At 36.1% G+C, this 18,643-nt stretch overlaps 1 protein-coding gene across 23 annotated transcripts in view; it reads left to right on the top strand.

The window, feature by feature from the left end:
* Positions 1–18,643, top strand: part of MCTP1 (multiple C2 and transmembrane domain containing 1) — a gene marked incomplete at its 3' end in the record, with an annotated part of 528,826 nt that overhangs the window by 354,648 nt on the left and 155,535 nt on the right. For 22 of the 23 annotated variants that reach the window (XM_081230423.1, XM_081230441.1, XM_081230442.1 and 19 more), the window contains 5 exons: positions 11,119–11,221; positions 12,977–13,079; positions 13,411–13,512; positions 13,893–13,967; positions 16,182–16,301. In XM_081230423.1, the coding sequence (XP_081086549.1) occupies positions 11,119–11,221; positions 12,977–13,079; positions 13,411–13,512; positions 13,893–13,967; positions 16,182–16,301 (503 nt within the window). Of the gene's footprint in view, positions 1–11,118; positions 11,222–12,976; positions 13,080–13,410; positions 13,513–13,892; positions 13,968–16,181; positions 16,308–18,643 lie in introns of those variants that run through there. The other variant, XM_081230437.1, reaches the window with a different exon arrangement.

Below are 18,643 nucleotides of genomic sequence, written 5' to 3'. Positions count from 1 at the left end.
AAAAGAAAGCTGCAATTAAAAGAAAATACCAAGAGTCCTACTTAAATTACAGGTTCATTGCAACGGGTGATTCACATTCTCCAAGCCCACTTTGTATAACATGTGGCAACTGGCTATCCAACAAAGCCATGAAACCTTCAAAACTGCTTTGCCACATGGAGACCAAGCACCCTGCATTAAAAGACAAGACTTTGAAGTTTTTCAAAGGAAAAAACATGAACACGAAGAACAGAAGCAATTATTGAAGGCCACCACTTCATCAAATGTGTCTGCACTGATTCTTAGTGGCTAACCTCATTGCTAAAGCTAAGAAGCCCTTTACTGTTGGTAAAGAGTTGATCCTGCCTGTTGCTAAGGACATTTGTCATGAACTTTTAGGAAAGGCTGCAGTTCAAAAGGTGACACATGTTCCTCTTTCGGCTAGTACCATAACTAGATGAACTGATGAAATCGCAGAGGATATTGAGGCACAATTGTTAGAGAGGATTAATGAGTCACCATGGTACGCAATCCAGGTTGACGAGTCTACTGTTGTTGACAACAAGGCAACGATGCTTGTTTTTGTGCGATTTATTTTTCAGGAGGATGTGCATGAGGATATGTTATGTGCACTTTTGTTGCCAACCAACACCACAGCTGCAGAACTATTCAAATCTTTGAACAATTACATATCAGGAAAACTGAATTGGTCATTTTGTGTCAGTATATGCATGGACAGAGCAGCTGCCATGACTGATGGCTTTCTGGTTTCACTACTGCAGTCAAAGAGGTTGCTTCTGGGGCTTCCCTGGTGGCGCAGTGGTTGAGAATCTGCCTGCTAATGCAGGGGACACGGGTTCGAGCCCTGGTCTGAGAGGATCCCACATGCCACAGAGAGGCTGGGCCTGTGAGCCATGGCCGCTGAGCCTGTGCGTCCGGAGACTGTGCTCCACAACAAGAGAGGCCGCAACAGTGAGAGGCCCGCACACTGCAATGAAGAGTGGCCCCCACTTGCCACAACTAGAGAAAGCCCTCTCACAGAAATGAAGACCCAACACAGCCAAAAATAAATAAATAAATTAATTAAAGAGGTTGCTTCTGAATGTGAGTCTATGCACTGTGTCATCCATAGAGAAATGCTGGCTAGGTGAAAAATGTCACCTGAACTTAACAACATTTTGCAGGATGTGATTAAAAGTATCAACCACATTAAAGTATATGCCCTTAATTCACATCTGTTCACACAGCTCTGTGAGAAGATGGACGCAGAGCACACACGTCTTCTCTTATACACAGAAGTGAGATGACTTTCTAAAGGTAAATCACTGGCCAGAGTTTTTGAGTTACGAGAGCTGCTCCAGAGATTTCTTTTAGAAGAACAGTCACCACTGACAGCACATTTCAGTGACACAGAATGGGTCGCAAAACTTGCTTACTTGTGTGACATATTCAACCTGCTCAGCGAACTCAATCTGTCACTTCAGGGGAGAATGACAACTGTGTTCAAGTCGGCAGATAAAGTGGCTGCATTCAAAGCCAAACTGGAATTATGGGGTCGATGAGTGAACATTGGGATTTTTGACATGTTTCAAATATTAGCAGAGATTTTGAAAGAATCTGAGCCAGGGACTTCTTTCTTCCAGCTGGTGCATGATCACCTATCTCAGAACTTTCTGAGAGTTTGAGGATTACTTTCAAAAGAGTTTGAGCATTACTTTCAAAAGAGTTTGAGCATTACTTCCCAGCCACGAAAAACCCCTGACCTGGGAAGGAATAGACCCTTGACCCATTTGTGAGTAAGTCAGATGAATCGACTTTGTCCATGCTAGAAGAGGATCAACTACTTGAGGTCGCAAATGATGGTGCCCTTAAAAGTATGTTTGAGACAACTTCAGATCTCCATACGTTCTGGATTAAAGTCAAGGCAGAATATCTTGAGACTGCCACAAAAGCGCTGAAAAGCCTGCTTCCATTTCCAACATCCTATCTTTGTGAAGTATGGTTTTCTGCAGTGACAGCCACCAAAATTAGATTATGGAGTAGACTGGGCATAAGCAACACACTTCAGGTGTCACTGTCTCCATCACCCCCAGATGGGACCATCTAGTTGCAGGAAAGCAAGCTCATGGCTCCCACTGATTCTGCATTGTGGTGAGTTGTATAATTATTTCATTATATGTTACAATATAATAATAATAGAAATAAAGCGCACAATAAATATAATGTACTTGAATCTTCCTAAAACCATCCACCCCGCCATCCCATCCATGGAAAAATTGTCTTTCATGAAACCCATCCCTGGTGCCAAAAAGGTTGGGGACCGCTGCTCTGGGAGTTTTATGATTTTCAGTCTTACATTTAGGTCTTTAATCCATTTTGAGTTTATTATTGGATATGGTGTGAGGAAATGTTCTAATCTCGTTGTTTTACATGTAGCTGCCAGTTTTCTCAGTACTCTTCAAGACTGTTTTTACTCCATTGTATATCCTTGCCGCCTTTTTTCATAGATTAATTGACAATAAGTAGGTGGGTTTATCTCTGGGCTGTCTATTCTGTTCCATTGATCTGTGTCTGTTTTTGTGCCAGTACCATACTGTTTTGATTACTGTAGCTTTGTAGTATAGTCTGAAGTCAGGGAGCATAATTCCTCCAGCTCTTTTCTTCTTTCTCAAGAGTGTTTTGTCTATTCAGAGTCTTTTGTCTTTCAATTCAAATTTTAAAATTAGTTATCCTGGTTCTGTGAAAAATATCTGTAGTATTTTGACAGGGACTGCATTGAATCTGTAGATTGCCTTAGGGAGTATGTTCATTTTAACAGTATTAATTCTTCTGACCCAAGAACACAGTGTATCTTTACATGCTCTCATTTTTAATTTCTAAAATGATAAATTTTGATAGATATAACCCCCACACAAAAAAACTCTTTGAGATCCTCAGCAATTTTTAAGAGTTCCTGAAACCAAAATGTTTAAGAACTGTTGCTGTAGGGAAATGATTCTCAATTGGGAGAGGGCAGTATTGCCCCCTTGGGTGCTTTAGAAATCTGTGGGGGAATTAAGTTGCCACAGTGGTTGGGGAATACTATTTATGTTGGGAGTTGAGGGGCAGGGATACTAATTGTCTTAAAAAGCATTAGACAATCATAAAGAGTGAAAACTGTCCCATGTTCTGCATGAATAAATATAGACACTAATGATTATCATGGTCACCAAAGACCTTTGGATTGCCTCCAAGGCACTTCATGACCTGGTTCCCTGTTACTTCTCTGACATGTTCTATTCTTCCCGTTGCTTGCTGTGCCCTATTATCAGGTTCCTGGAGCACAACAGGCTTTTGCTGTAGCTCCTCCCTCTACCTGGAGCACTTTTCTCCCAATATCCACTTAACTACTCCTTCACTTCATTCAGTTCTTTGCTCAGACCTCCCTTCACAATGAGGTCTACTCCAACCACCCTAATTAATTGTATAAACTGTGCCCCTCCCCCACACTCTTCAAACCCCTTATCCTGCTGTAGTTTTTCTGTTTTCCATTAACATATATCACTCTCTAACATACAATATAATCTGCTTATTAATTATGTTCAATATTTATTCTCTTTCCTCCCTCCCCACTGCAAGCAAACACCAGGAGAGCAGAGACCTTTCCTTTTATTTTGTTTGTTTGTTCATATGGCCTAACACATAGTACATACTCAATAAATATTTGTTGAATAAATCAACATATGACTTTATTGTACATACCCAACTTTCTATTTATTCCTCTGTATAATAGCATTAAATTAAATATTGAAATCACTTATGGGTTGGTTTTATTGTATTTCAGAATAGTGAGGAGGGCATTACAAAATCTACAATATGAGGAAAATGTTTTATACCTAGTGGGCTGAGAGCCACAACTCTAGAGGGTCCATTTTTATGCCACAGTGAAACCTGCTTCATGACTTAGTGAGAAAAGAGAAGCCCTATTATTACTTAGTCCCAGAGCCAGACCCAGTGGGAACTTAGTGAAGAGTGTCAGTTAATGTAATTCTACTAATCAGATGTTTAAAATATGTTGAGGTCAGTTGATGAAAAAGGCTAAGGTCAAAGCCTCATCTCCAGTGATAAGGGGAGGATTGGAAGATGTCTCCAATGTAGGTTGCTTTTTATTTTGGTGGACCCCTATGGGATTCCCTCAACTATAATATTGTTATGTGTTATGATTGAAATTCCAGTTTGTAGAAAAATGGCAACCTTGATTATAATATTTTTAAAGGTTAAATTATAACCATTTCAAACTGTGGCAACTGAGGAAATAAAACCAAAGAGCTTAATTTGTGCAAGGTAGCCCCAAAATAAAAGGCTCCTGTGGGTATGAATTGCTTTCAGTGCTACTGAAAGCCTCTGTGTTTTCAGAGACGTGGCAACAAAGAAGTGGTCACTGGGTCCCCACACACGCACCCATTTTTATAACACATCACAACCAGCAAAGTGTGCTACTTGTCAGCAGCAAAATGACCTTGGACAAAGCCCACCACTGATGGATCAGAATTAACTTTCCATTTGGGGAGCAAGAATATCATTTACTATCTCTTGAGTGACTTTAATACTCAAACCAGTAGTTTGCACAAACTGAAGTTATCCACTTGCCCATAATACAGGTGGCAAGTGAGCAAGGGTGGTGCTGACTTTCCCACAGTTCTTTGTAAATATGTCAGTGTGGTGACCTCAGAGAACAAGGGCTAAGAGTGAGAGAGAATTAGCCAGTCAGTGCACCCTGTTTAATCCTCACTGCTATTTGAAGTTTGCCATTCGACATGCCCATTGGAGACATTTCTGATGTTTATTTTTATGGTTATAGGAATATCTTTTCATCGCAAGGAGAACTGAAGTAATAGAGTAGATGCTTTAAGATCGTTATAGGTTTATTTTTATGAGTTAAGGTAAAAGAGTCGCTTTCTAATTTTAATTCCCTTGGGTGATTTTTTCCCTATAAAAATCCATAGCAAAAAAGATAGCTCTTAGTATTTAACTAGATTATGGATAAATGCATCAGTCCTAACATAATATTTGTAAGTATCTATTTTACAATTGTTATATAACATAGATCTAGGTTTTGTGTTACAGAAACCCTATTAAAGGGATAAACAAATAGATGTAAGCTAAATAGTCCTTATCACAAATTCTTAAAGTCCTTCACTTCTAAAATTGCTGGTGATAGAGATGTGTAATTAGCATAGATCACCAGCATCATCTCCACTGGGAAAAAGTCTTCACTTTCTTTTCCTCTTCCTGTTCTAGACTTAGAGAATGATATGCTTCCTTTCATTGCTCCCATTGCACTCTTTATTTACCTTTATTACAGAGCTTACAACCCTGCATTATAATTGTGTATTTACATGTCTATCCTGCCCACTAAGTTGTGTGTGCCTTGAGAGCTGGACTAAATCTTATCATAATTATAACTCTGGGGTGAGACAAGCAGACACGCAATAAGTAATGAATGCTTCAAAATGTATTCCTATTTCTCTCTAGAAATTATCGACATGGAAAGTGGCCATGTTCTCAAGGAAAGCTAAGATTCTCTTCTAGCTGTCATGGCAGGTAACACAATCAACCCCCCTGCCCCCGTCCTCACCCAGCACTGCTTCAATTTCTATCTTGCATCCAAACCAAAGTCTCCAGTTTCTTGCACTGGAAAGGAGAGGGATAGGCACCTTTTAGCCAAAATGGCAAAAGTTAAGGAAGAGTGCTTTAGTCTTCTGACAAGAATGAGTAAGAGGGAAACAAGAGATTATATAATGTTTGTTCCCATGCATTTATGCTCTTTATTTTAGATAGACAAAAATGATCAGAAAGTAAATACACTTCGACTTTGGATGCTGCCTTCATTCCTTGCACTTCTAGCCTGACAGTCCCGAATAAAATGATAACAGGGGCCGGCTTTGCATCACTCTCTAGAACTTTGCACAGTACAGTGCATCAACACTGCATATAGACAACACTGATGTATAGACATCAACACTGCATCCTGTAGTCAACTCCACTCCTCCAATACTCTCAGCAAGCAAAGCAGCATATCACAGGATCTAACTGGAATGATAAAAGGATGAAAAGAAGGAATAATTAAGGAGATAATTAATGGTTAGGTCCATCACTGGTATTTCTGTGATTGTTTTTGTTTGTTTAGGTGGCACATAATCAGGACTGCAAAATTTAGGAACTGAAAAGCCAGTCATTTAAAGCATCATTTAGCAAGCTAGATAAGCACATTGACTATGTGTAGCCACTCCTTTAAAATAAAACTCTAGTGTGTGCTTTCTAGTAGTAAGTTTATAGTATTTGATATTGTATGTTTACTGTTATTTTGGCTGAAATTGCTGTTAATTTTTAATTGCCCTTTAATGGCAGGAGAATTCTTTTTAAATTAGTCAAAAATCACATAGTGTGTAAAGACCTAATGTTGGCATCCACACTGATAACTGTAAAAACATAACTTTTTAGAAGGAAAAGATGAAAATGGAAATTAAAAATAAAATTGCCTTTCTCTCCTTGCCTAAATTTTCCTCTGCTGGATTCTAGAAATATCTAGTCAGAGCACTTTGTTGAATGTTTCTTGACCTTGCAAAAAAAGACTGACTTGGCTAAGCTCAGGATATTGTTTTCCATTCCCAAATAATAATATCAGGCACAATAGATTGTTCAATAATGACATCTGCAAATTCCGTTGGTTCTACCTTCAAATCAAATATCCAGAATCGAACTGCTCCACGTCACCTGGGTTATTGTAATATCCTCCTAACTCTTCTCCCTGTCTCCTCCATTGCCCTCTCTCTACCTTATTCTCCAAATAGCAGCCATCAGATCCTGTCACACCTCAATCCAGATCCCTACAAAAACTTGCCCTAGCACTTTGAGTGAAAGCTAAATCCTACAGAGACCCACCACCCTCCCTGTACCTCTCTAACTATGCCATCTAATACTCACCCCCCACCCCCAATTCATTCCTCCAGACACACTAACTTTCTGAATATTCCTAGAAACACCAGGCACAGTCACTTCTCTGACCAACAGTCACTCCCTTGCCTCTTTCGTTTCTTTGCCCATATGTCGCTTTCTCACTGAGACCTTCTCTGGCAGCCCTTTTAAAAATTACTCATATATACCGGCACTCCTTATCTCCTCACTGACCTTCCCAACTTAATTTTTCTCCATAGTACTTATCACCTTCTAAAATACTATAAAATGTTCTTATTCATTGTCTTTCTTCTTCCTCAGTGCAAACTCCATAAGTTCAGGGGTTTTTTAAATTGTTTTATGTCTGTCTCCTCAGCACATAGAATGTGCCTGGTACGTGGTAAACAATAAATATTTGTTGAATGAATGGCTCTATACACAAGACACTACCCAGCTCTTTCCTTGGGTGTGGCCCACTAAATACTGAGGTATGGCACAGTTATTGGGAAAGGTCTTGCCTAGTGGCTTACATTTAAATGTTATTTAATTAAAGGGAGCATGGACCACAGGGGTAGAGCAAGGGCTCTGAAGATCAGATAGACCTGGGTTTGAATAATAGCTTCACTACAACCTGTGTGACCTGGTGAGTTATATAATCTGCCAGCCTCAGTTTCCTCTCTGTAAAATAGAAATAGTAAAAGCATCTTTCTCATAAAGTAGTCATAAAATTTTTTGAAAACATAATGTTGGGCTTATAATAAAAACTCAGAAAATATTTGCAATTATGACAATAATAAGTATTGTAATTGCCCTTATTATTGCTACTATTATTGCCCTTATTATTGCTATTATTTATTGTGGCCCTTGCTAGTGTGCCAGACATTCTGCTACTTGTATTCTAACTATTATATCTGCAAGGGACCATTACAGTCACTGCTGAATGTGTGAGGAAACAGGTCCAGGGTCCTAGAGTGAGTATTCAACCCCAGATTGCTCAGCCTCCAAAGTTTAGGCCATTTTTCCCAGACCACTGGGCTTTTGCTTTGAACTTTAATGCCTTGCCCAGAACTCTGGAAGTATATGGAATATTTGGGGAATCAAAAGGTGTGATACAGCTCAAGTAAGGGACTTTAAGGACCTTGAGATTGGAGATGAAAGACTATATTCTATACCATATGATGTGAATTTTAACCTATGGGCTCTGAGAAGACATCAAAGATATGTTAAACTTGAAAAGAAGATGTGTTAAACTTGAGAGGAAGTTTTCAGAAAAATGAAAATGACAGCATTTACATGGATTGGGTCATGTCACTGACCACAGTCCGTCTTTTATATGACTGTAAGCAGGTTAAGAATAATAGATTTCAGGTTGGAGAAAATCAGCTTGAATTAAAGCCAAGTTAAATAGCAGTTTGGTCTACCTCAGGCAAAGGCTCTTTTTTTTAATGTAAGCACCATTATATCCTGCATAATGTCTAACATGTTCTCTTAAAAATTATATTGGCTACCCATTCCAAATTATAATATAGGTTCTGATAGGAGAATATCTTTGCCAGTGATGGTATGCCACTGGAATTTAGAATAGCAAAATGACTGAGAAGTGGCTTTAGAAGGCTCTACACTGTTTTTGGTGTGGAAGTGTCTCTAGTTCTTTAACATCTTTCTTCTAGTAGAGGAGAGTAACTGAGAGATTAAGTAATGTGGTGATAGATGGCTGATACTGGTTTTCCCTAGGCATGGTCTTCAGAAATAATCAATTAAATAGTAAGAAAATATGGATTGCCACTACCTCATGGGCATAGAGTTTGATACATGTATCAGTTTCTTAACAAGATACGAAAAATGTTAAACATTAAGCACAGATTTTGTTTCTTTCTGATCCTTTAGCCAACCACTGACTCTAGATCTTCTACTGTCAGTAAATTAAAAGTACAGCAACAAAGAAGGTGATGATTTGGGAGACTTTCCATGGGGTTGGTTGAAAGAACTGTATTCAGTCTTACACAACTGAATATACTTCCTATGGGGAAAAAAGTCAAGTAAAGATTTTCATCCTCTGTTTGTAGAAGTTTAAGGTAAATTTTTTCACCATAGATTTTGGTCTCTGGAGTTTGTTCTTGTGTTTTGTTATTGAAGCAGTGGTACAGTTTTGACTGAATCTATTACACATTGTTGGTCATTTGAGGGCAAGTAAAACCAAGTCAGTTGAAATAGAATAGTAATTTAAGTAAAGCAAGTGAAAATGAGGGAACAAAATACTGAAAAGTGCTATCTTTTTGTAGTTACTTTTTACTGATTAACATGAATGTACATGTATATAAGAAAAGTTAAAATGAGGTCCAAGGAAGAGTATGAGAGTTACACTTGTCTTTTAAGTAAATGTTTCCAAAGCTTTTCATTTCATCTAAAGTGAAAGTAAAATACTCTTTTGACATGAATTCTATCATAAATGTGGCTTTAATCTTCCGTATGTTTGTTATATGTAGATATATTTTATCTCTCCAAACCTTTTATAAACTATTTGACGTTGGAGCTTATATGCTCTGTTCTTTTGTTTATACCATAGTACCCAGCACAAAGCTAGGCGTGGAGAGAAGATGCTTAATATGAGCCTTAAGAATAACTAAGTTTTTGAAAACTAATCTATCTTTCATGCTTGTACCTGAATTCTTTGGGAGAAAATAAAGTTGTTGATGTGGCAAATAAAACCTATTACACCGTGTTTTAACGAACAAAAATTTTTTTGAATACCATCTTTCATGGCATGTGTGAGTTGTAAATGAGAGTGGTAACAGGTAGGGCAAGAGGACTGAAGAAGGTGGGGAAAAATACAGATCCTAAACCAGAGGTAAAATTTTCACCCGACCTTAAAGAGTTTCAGTTCTCTATTCTTTATTGAAAATTATTCCCAAGACCAAAAACTGAAAAGACTGCCATAATGTTAATTACGCAATTATCCTGGGCTATAGGAGGCCACTAAACTAACACACACATATTAAATCTCTTTTTTAATGTAAAATTAATAAATTAAATTAAAGGTGAGTCACAGTTTGTACGGCTCATTTTCAAAATTACAATATGGAAAGTAAATACACTGCTGTGTGGGAATACATAGCTTATCTGTCACTGATAGCTAATGAATTCTTTCCTATTAAAATTTAATTGAAAATCTTCAGTGATATTTAAGCTTTCACAGAAGTGTAAACTACTGTGACTACAATTCACAATGCATTTAAAACAATTATTCTTTATCATTAAAGTTAATAATATGCACATTAACCTCTTATGTAGTCTAAATCAATATTGTAGTTTAAAAGATATGACCTCTGGACAGCTTTCTCTAAATATTGATTTCATTGTCATTTGTATAAGGTATCAAACAAATTACATGCTGCACTAATATCATTAATGCTGCCCCCATAGAGCCAATGACTTTATGGGTTCTTACAATACAGGACATGACATTACAAAAATATTGAGGACATCACAAGATATAATTACCAAATGGATGAGGTTTGACTATGGCTTAGTAGAGTGGCTCTGAATATATGATAACTTCCAAATCCTTCACTCTCGGTGGACAGAAAAAATACTGCTCTTTAACATGCAGATTGGTTACTGAGGTTAAGTTTCAAATGGCAGAATTTTTTTCTGCCTCAGAGGGTCTAATTTACCTTTTTGTGATGCCATAGATATTTCAGAAGAGAATCTAAAGTCAGATTAAAATGTTGTAATTCTGCAATATAACAGTTTTCCCAAAATAAACTTGTTTAGGAATTTCTATTACAAGTTCCTAGTGAGTCAGATGAGTTGGAAAATACATGCATTGAAGTAAAGGGGCTGAACCTTTCAAAGGTCATTGAATTAAATAAAATCTGATTTAGGGATGGATATGTATCACGTTTCCCCTCATAACCAGCAGTTATCGTAGTAGTTTTGTAAAAAAAAAATTGCAGATTAAAATACAGCCATGTAATTTGCTCTCTTTTACTTTTTTCAAGTTCTAAATTGCTCTGAATCACAATTGTTAGCATCACCCAGTTACACCTAACTCTATTTTGATGTTATTTTTTAATTTTTAAAATTTTACTTTACTTTTTGTTTTCTGTAAAACTTTTTAGAAAAGAGATGTGGTCACGGTCACGACACTGTGAACTGTGGGTGCTATTTGTACTAAAAATGTTCCCTCCATATCTCTTGTAGGTAAAAGTGACCCATTTTGTGTGGTTGAACTGAACAATGATAGGCTGCTAACACATACTGTCTACAAAAATCTCAGTCCTGAGTGGAACAAAGTCTTCACATTGTAAGTAGTCATTCCTTTGAGCTCATTTCAAAACTGCTGCTAAATGATATTTATTTTTGAGATTTTTGTGCGTTTATTCTTAACTGATTAACAACTCAATGAATCTGGCCTGCCTTTGCCAGCAACAATGAACTGCATAATTGCATTACCTTCCTGATAGTGAAACCTGGGGAAAGGGTATGCCATTTTTCTTTGTTTTCACAGATATTTTTTTTAAACTGTGCATTTTATATATGATTTGACGAAGGATTTTGCTCCCATTAACTGAATTGCCGTACTGCTTCTTCCTTTTATACTTTCTATTGAAATTCTCCCCAATTGCACTGACAACAAGGAGGACAAAGCTCTATTTGTTCCATTGCTCAAATCAGCAAACAATCCAGTCTCGGATTCGCAGATGCTTTAGTTTTGGTTTGTTGCATTTTAGCACAATAAGAATATTAAGTACTGTCCTATGTACCAGAAAACACTTTGAGTTAATTTTCTTTTTGTTTTAAAAAGTTTGTAAATCTTTTCAATCATGCACTGTAAAAGCTGCCGATGCTACACTATAGTATCTCCTAAGTCCGTGGTTTTTTTTTTTAAGCTGGGCTTTAGAAATGAACTCTGAACAAAGGAAAACTCTCCAAACAGAAGTACTTCTTAAGTTTTCTAACATAGTTTTATTTTATTTTCATATATGAGAAACTGTTTTATTTTCGTATATGAGAAACTGCTAAATTCCTCATTAATTTCTTATAATGTCCTTGCTTAAGAGCCAGTAACTAATCAGATTTAATTATCTGACCAATTTATCTTTAAGGAATTTCACATTTTTATAAGAGATGAAAGCCTGGTCAGGAGACTTGCACTCCTAAGAAGGTTGTGGAGAGTGTTTTTCTCTGGGATGCATAATTGAATGAATAGGATTGATAATTATCAAAGCCATTAATTGATTGTGCTCTGATAAAGCCTTTTCTCACATGTGGTTTCTGTCTTTCAGTAATGAATATATTCATTTTTTGTTTTCTTTTAATTCATGTTTTCTTGGTAAACAATTTGATCAAAGAATAAATGCTGTCAACAATTGGGGCTTATTTTTCTAGAAACAAAATATGAAGAGCTTGCATACTTGTTTATTAACGTATGTTGTGTTTGGAACATAATGGAACACTACTTAATTTCTAAATCCTAGGGTGGTACAATAGCTATCAATGTTACATTTTCTTCATTCTGTACTCTGTGTTGGTTAATTTTTACTGTAAACCAAACAAAAATAAGTCAGAGTTTTGGTGAGAGCTATAAAGATAAAGGAGATATTCTATTATAATAAAAAAGAAAAATTATATAAACTATACTGTGACTCTTGTTGAAATCAAACCTGGTGGTGCTTCATGTGGGAGTAACAAGAAGATGGGAATTAATGTAATAATGAGAATAGGACAAATCTAAAAAAAAATAAGTGCCACTTACTGATTTTTTTTAACAATAACTTATTCTTTGCCCATCCAGATGGAAATTATATTTTATTGAAAAATTATAACTTAAAGTTACAGTTGTACTCAAAGTTCCAGATAATAGAACCATCAGGTCTACTAAGGTGCATTGTGGGAAATTCTGTCAGATACCAAGCTACCTTATGTATGTGTATGCAAATGGTATACATAAAACACATATATACCAAATCAGCTGGAGCTATCTAAATTTTCAAAAGCATTTGTGTTCTTGTTCCCCACTGATGAAGTCTTTTTTTCCTTACATATATTTATTATGCAGCAACATTAAAGATATCCATTCAGTTCTTGAAGTGACAGTTTATGATGAAGATCGGGATCGAAGTGCTGACTTTCTGGGCAAAGTTGCTATACCATTGCTGTCCGTAAGTTTCATTCACCTGACACACTGCTCTGTGTTGCTTTTGCTCAAGGAAAAAAAAAAAAACCCTCGGCTCTATATCTGTCATTTCTCAACCAAGGTCTGTAATAAGAACACTAAAAATTTTAACATACTCAATGCACGGCCATGTTGAATCCCATGATAGTTAATTTTTCCTGACAGACTTGATCCTGGTAATGAACAGGTACTTGTCAGAATTGCCACAGTTGTTTTGGGTTCTCTGTCAGTTTCAGCAGCTGGGGGTCAAAGGTCACCGAGGGAGTGTATTCAGTGGAGACCGCGAGACAGACGGCTGTCATGTCCTTTTCCCGCAGATTCAAAATGGTGAACAGAAAGCCTACGTCTTGAAAAACAAGCAGCTGACAGGGCCAACAAAGGGGGTCATCTATCTTGAAATAGATGTGATTTTTAATGCTGTAAGTCTTAACTTTGGCTTTTTTGTACTGCTAAAGAGTTCAGTTTCATGAAAGCTTTTGTTCCTGATTTGTAGAGAATTTCTGTCATTCCTCATTTTCTCTAAACCTTGATGTATCCTGGAGAATACGCTTCTGCCACTGCCTGGCACACCCACACTTTCTGTTATAGCTGGCGGCTGCCGCTGTGGCTGTGCTCTGGCCACTGCCTGCCGGCGTCAGAAATGGGAGTGCATGCATGTGCAACTGTATACATTTATATTTTATGAGCACAGCAGCCAGGACTTTGAAACTTTCAAAATTATTGCAAATTGAACTGCGTGAAAAACTTGTAAACGTTTGTACTATATTAAACCATAACAGACACATATGTTGATGTATAGGTGAAAGCCAGCTTACGAACATTAATACCCAAAGAACAGAAGTACATTGAAGAGGAAAACAGACTCTCTAAACAGGTAAAAAGCAAGGAAAGATTAATCCCTCTGGGAAGACTTGATTATATCTGTAAAACATCTATGTAAATTCAAATAAACTTTGTTGGAGGTAAGGAGGGGGGAAGACTATGGAATTTTTGATCATCTACTGATGTGAAATGGCTCTTTCTTTTCTTTTTTCTTTTTCTCTTTTCCCTTCCTTTCCTTAAAAGATCAAACAAGGACAATACCAAACTAGTAAGTTGGATGGGGGTGGTCAGAAAGGAAAGGGGATACTGTAGGCTCTGCATAGAATGGATATGTATTCATGCGTTAGCAGAAGAATGATCATTTTGAACATAAAATACAATTTGATTGCCATGGAATGTGTAAATGAGAACACCAAAAGCTGAGGTTCAAATATATGTCCAGACCACCCACAGGTATGATGCAGGTGTCTGTAAAGTGAGCCCAGTATAAAGCTCTTCCCTCTAATCCATGAGAGAGGGGGCTCTATCTTTTAAGGGAAGCCTTCCTCTTAATTAGATTTTAACTATAATCTTTTAGAAGTGAACTATTATTGGCATTTTTAGCTAAGAAAATAGAAAATCAGGAACCCTGATTTTTATATCATGAAGAAATTTTAAATTATGCTTGATATCTCGTAATTAGACTTGTAGTTTTAAATTCGATTTGATAGCAAGTTAAAAAAGAGTACCCCTTTAAAAAATTGTTTACTTCCAATTAACACAGCTAAAATCAAATGTATTTGAGGTTATAAAGTTTACAGAACTCATTTGTGTGTGTTAAAATCTTTAATAATTTCCTGTGCTATTAGAAGACCAAAAATATTTTGTTTTTAATCCAATCACTTCACCATAAACCGTGCAATCTGTAGTTGTTTAAAGACAATGCATGAGTTACAAATGTAATACCTATCTGAACAGAAATACAGATTACATATTTCCACAGTTATAGTTAAAAGTTATAAAAGTAGCACTTAAAGTAAGGTGATCAGGGGCCAAGAAGGAAACAAATAGGGACACTTTTTAATTTGCCTGAAAGAAATTTTAACTTGTTTAAACTGGTATGCATGTATGCGCATCTGTATGTACACATACATACATTATTTTTTCTATATGACCCCAGTTAACTTTACATAGCTACTTTAAAATGCCAGATCGGCCTTGAAGTGTACTTGGAAGTAGCAAAATATTAACCTGCAGACACATTACTCTAATTATTAACATAGCCGTATGTAATTTTTTGAACCTATATCTAGCGTACGGGCTGTTTTTCTTACAGCTGCAGTCATGCCTTAATTTTAAATTTTTAATTTAAATTATATCAATTCTCATGTACTTTTTTTTCTTGTTCAGTATCTGTAGCTTTTCTATCTCTTTTTCTTTATTGAGGTGTAGTTGATGTACAGTATTATATGTTACAAGTGTACAATATAGTGATTCCCAATTTTTAAAGGTTTGCTCCATTTGTCGTTATTATAAAATATTGACTATATTCCTCGTGTAGTATGATATATCTTTGTAGCTTATTTTGTATATAATAATTTGTCATATACCTTTTTTAGTAACAGATTTTGTAAAGTACTTGCCATACACTTTTCCCTGAACCCAAAATTATGAAAAGGTAATGAGAAAACGTGGGTGAAATTTATTGTGGGAAGGAGGGAGATAGAGGGACAAAGAGGGAAAAGAGAGAGAGAGAATGAGACTATGATAGTAAGAAAGGGAGAATCCTACTGAAATGGTGAAAAAAATGTTAGTTTTCTATAATAAAGCAGTACTTGACAGGTTTTTCCCTAAGGCCCTAAATAAAACCATCCCCAGTTATCCATTTCACTTTGAAATATCTTGAAATTAAAGCATTTAAAGCATTTTAAAAGCACAGGACTTCAGAATTCTTAAATATATTTAAGGTTCCCAGTATTCTAAGTGGCAAAAAAATGTTTTTGATCTGTTGGAGATTTTTTTTTCTTTTGAATAGAGGTAGCCCAATTTGCATGATAGTATTATTTATGCAAATATATTTAACTAAGAAATTGTACTTATAATTTAGTTCTTTTCATCTTCTCTAGAGATACTTCTTTTCTTCTAACTTGTGAGCCAAATTGCTTGGTATATTCTTACAACTTTATTAACTTTCTGAATCCATTTTAAATCACACTAGAAGAATTTTGTAGCATATCTGATGGGTTTTAGTCTTGCAAATTCTAATAATACTTTCATCTTCCTATAGCTGCTACTAAGAAACTTTATCAGAATGAAGCGTTGTGTCATGGTGCTCGTAAATGCTGCATACTACATTAATAGTTGCTTTGACTGGGATTCACCCGCAAGGAGCCTCGCTGCTTTTGTGGTATGATCATACTGTATTACTTACATTATTATTCATTAAATTCAGTAATCATAGCTGCATGTTTCTGTGGCAATAGTTACAGTTATGTTGATGTGGCCATTTTAAACTTCTATTTTGAGACTTGACTGGGCAGATTTGCCGTGGGCAGGAACCTGATGGATTGTTCAGGGTCTGAGTCTAAGAATACATCCCCGCCTCAGATTTCCGGAATATAAGACATCTCAGCCAATGTATAATTTTCTCTGTGACAGTTAAAATGTAAAATTTTACATATTGCATAATTCCAAATCCCAATAGCAGAGCCAAGAAAAGTCCTTAGCATTAAAAAATAATAATAATCTTGAGCATCTTCATTTTAATTTTATTTGTCCTGTAGATATTTTTTCAAAATATGAAAATCTTTGGCAGTAGAATGCTAGTTGGTAATACTTTAATATGTGAATCAGTTGGAAGTGGATGTGACCTATTTAAGGCACATTTTATTATTTCTGAGATTTCCAGCTTTTAAAAAGGCATGAGTGAGAGTTTGATAGATCCAAATAGTCCTCTGACAGTGTTCATCTTGTAGCCTTTTACTTTGGTTATTTAAAAACTGCTGATGAGACCAACTTGCAAAGCTAGAAAATCTGAAAGAATACTTTCCTCTGAGCTTCAGCTGGGATTTTCTGCTCTCACATTATTTTTGCTTATTCAGGGTTTCAGTTTGAAGTTTAAGTGGAGTCGTTCTTTTGAAATCTTTTATTTTATTGTCATATTTGTCAGAATATGAGTACCTTATGCTTCCTTATAGTTGCCAGTTTCTCAGAATATGACTTTATTATAAGGGGCTTACAAGAAGAGTTTTAATTATAGTAACAAATCAACATTTTAGTATTACCATTCAAATGAGTGTATGCACATCTGTTTAGTACTTTGAGCTCTGTCCTCCTCTCAGGCCTTGTATGGGACTTTCATTAATGTCTGAGCACATGGAACAAAGAGTGTATATGTCCCTTTGTGTTGTAAGTTACCAGAAAGTTAGGCAGCCTGCTTCCCATAGACATGTCGTTGTCTCCTTAGAGAAAGTGACTGTCATCATCATTAAGTTTTAGAAAAGAAAATCTGCCTCTTTCAATATTCTTGTATTTAGCTCTCTCCCATAATAAATACATTGGAGTACTGTTAAACAAACTTTATTATTATTTTTCAGCATCATAGAGGCACTTTGATGTTAATGAGGAAAAAATGATATTGAGTTTCTGTGTGTATTTTATGCCATTACTTCCAGGTTCCAGGGACCTTAAAGGAGACACAGTAATATTCTACTGAAAATGTCATGCTGCCATCTTTGATTCACTCCTCCCAAAGTCATTCCTCACAGCTATATGTGAAATTTGAAATCAGAGAAACCTATATAATTATATCATTTGTTCAGGAACCTTCATTTTGGGCAATTTAGCATTACAATGTGTGTGTAAGTCTTCATAAACTTCATCTGGCTTCTAGAGGTCGCTCATGTAAAATGAATTCAAGATGGCAGACTTTTTTTTCACAATTTCTTTCTGATTGAAAAAAATACCAGGCAGTGAAACTCTGAGAAACTTAGCTACATGTACATGATGGTACTTGAGTAATTTCACTGAAAGGGAGTCAAAATTCACTGGGGAAGAAATGTACTATTCTCTCTCTTAGCTGGTGGTCAGTTTCTAACAGACTGGGTCCTACAAAACACAAGCTGAATGAAAGATGCTTTCAGAATAAGGGGGGCAGGGGAGGCCACAATAAAGGTAGGAAAAGGGACTCCTGACACTGATGGTGAAAAAAGAGACCAAAAACTACAATGTGAACGCACATTAACAGTACTTTTGAGAAGAAACAACAATATTAATGGTTTTATTGGAAAAAAAAAAAGAAGCACTGAATTACATTCCATTGAATGTTATTAAAACAATGAAAACAAAAGCCAGCTTCATTTATCTGGACTTGAACTAGGAGTTCCAGGAGAATGGGAACCCTGCCTTTTTCACCTGGGACTCTAGCATCACCTGCAGAGTATCTAGCGTTAGTAGGCTTCCAATATAAATGACTATCTAAATAGATAGACCAACCAATGATCCAGTCAGTCAGTCTGAAATCTTTTTCTTATTTGGAGAAACTTTCTTCAATGATACCATATAAATAAGGGTTTGCTCTAATAAAGCTAGACATAGCTTAATGCTTTGTAGCAATTTTTTCTATACCTTCCATTTGAATTCTAAACTATTTCATAATCCTCTCTCAGTCTTCTATTTTAGTCTCAGATTAAATTCTGATACAAAAAGATCCTTATATAGTAATAATAACAGCTAACATTTATTACAAAT

This window comes from Mesoplodon bidens (genome assembly GCF_964165515.1).
Source record: "Mesoplodon bidens genome assembly, chromosome: 4".
Taxonomy (NCBI): Eukaryota; Metazoa; Chordata; class Mammalia; order Artiodactyla; family Ziphiidae; genus Mesoplodon; species Mesoplodon bidens.
The sequence above is the reverse complement of the archived record's forward strand: the minus strand, read 5'-3'. Positions and strand labels throughout refer to the sequence as shown.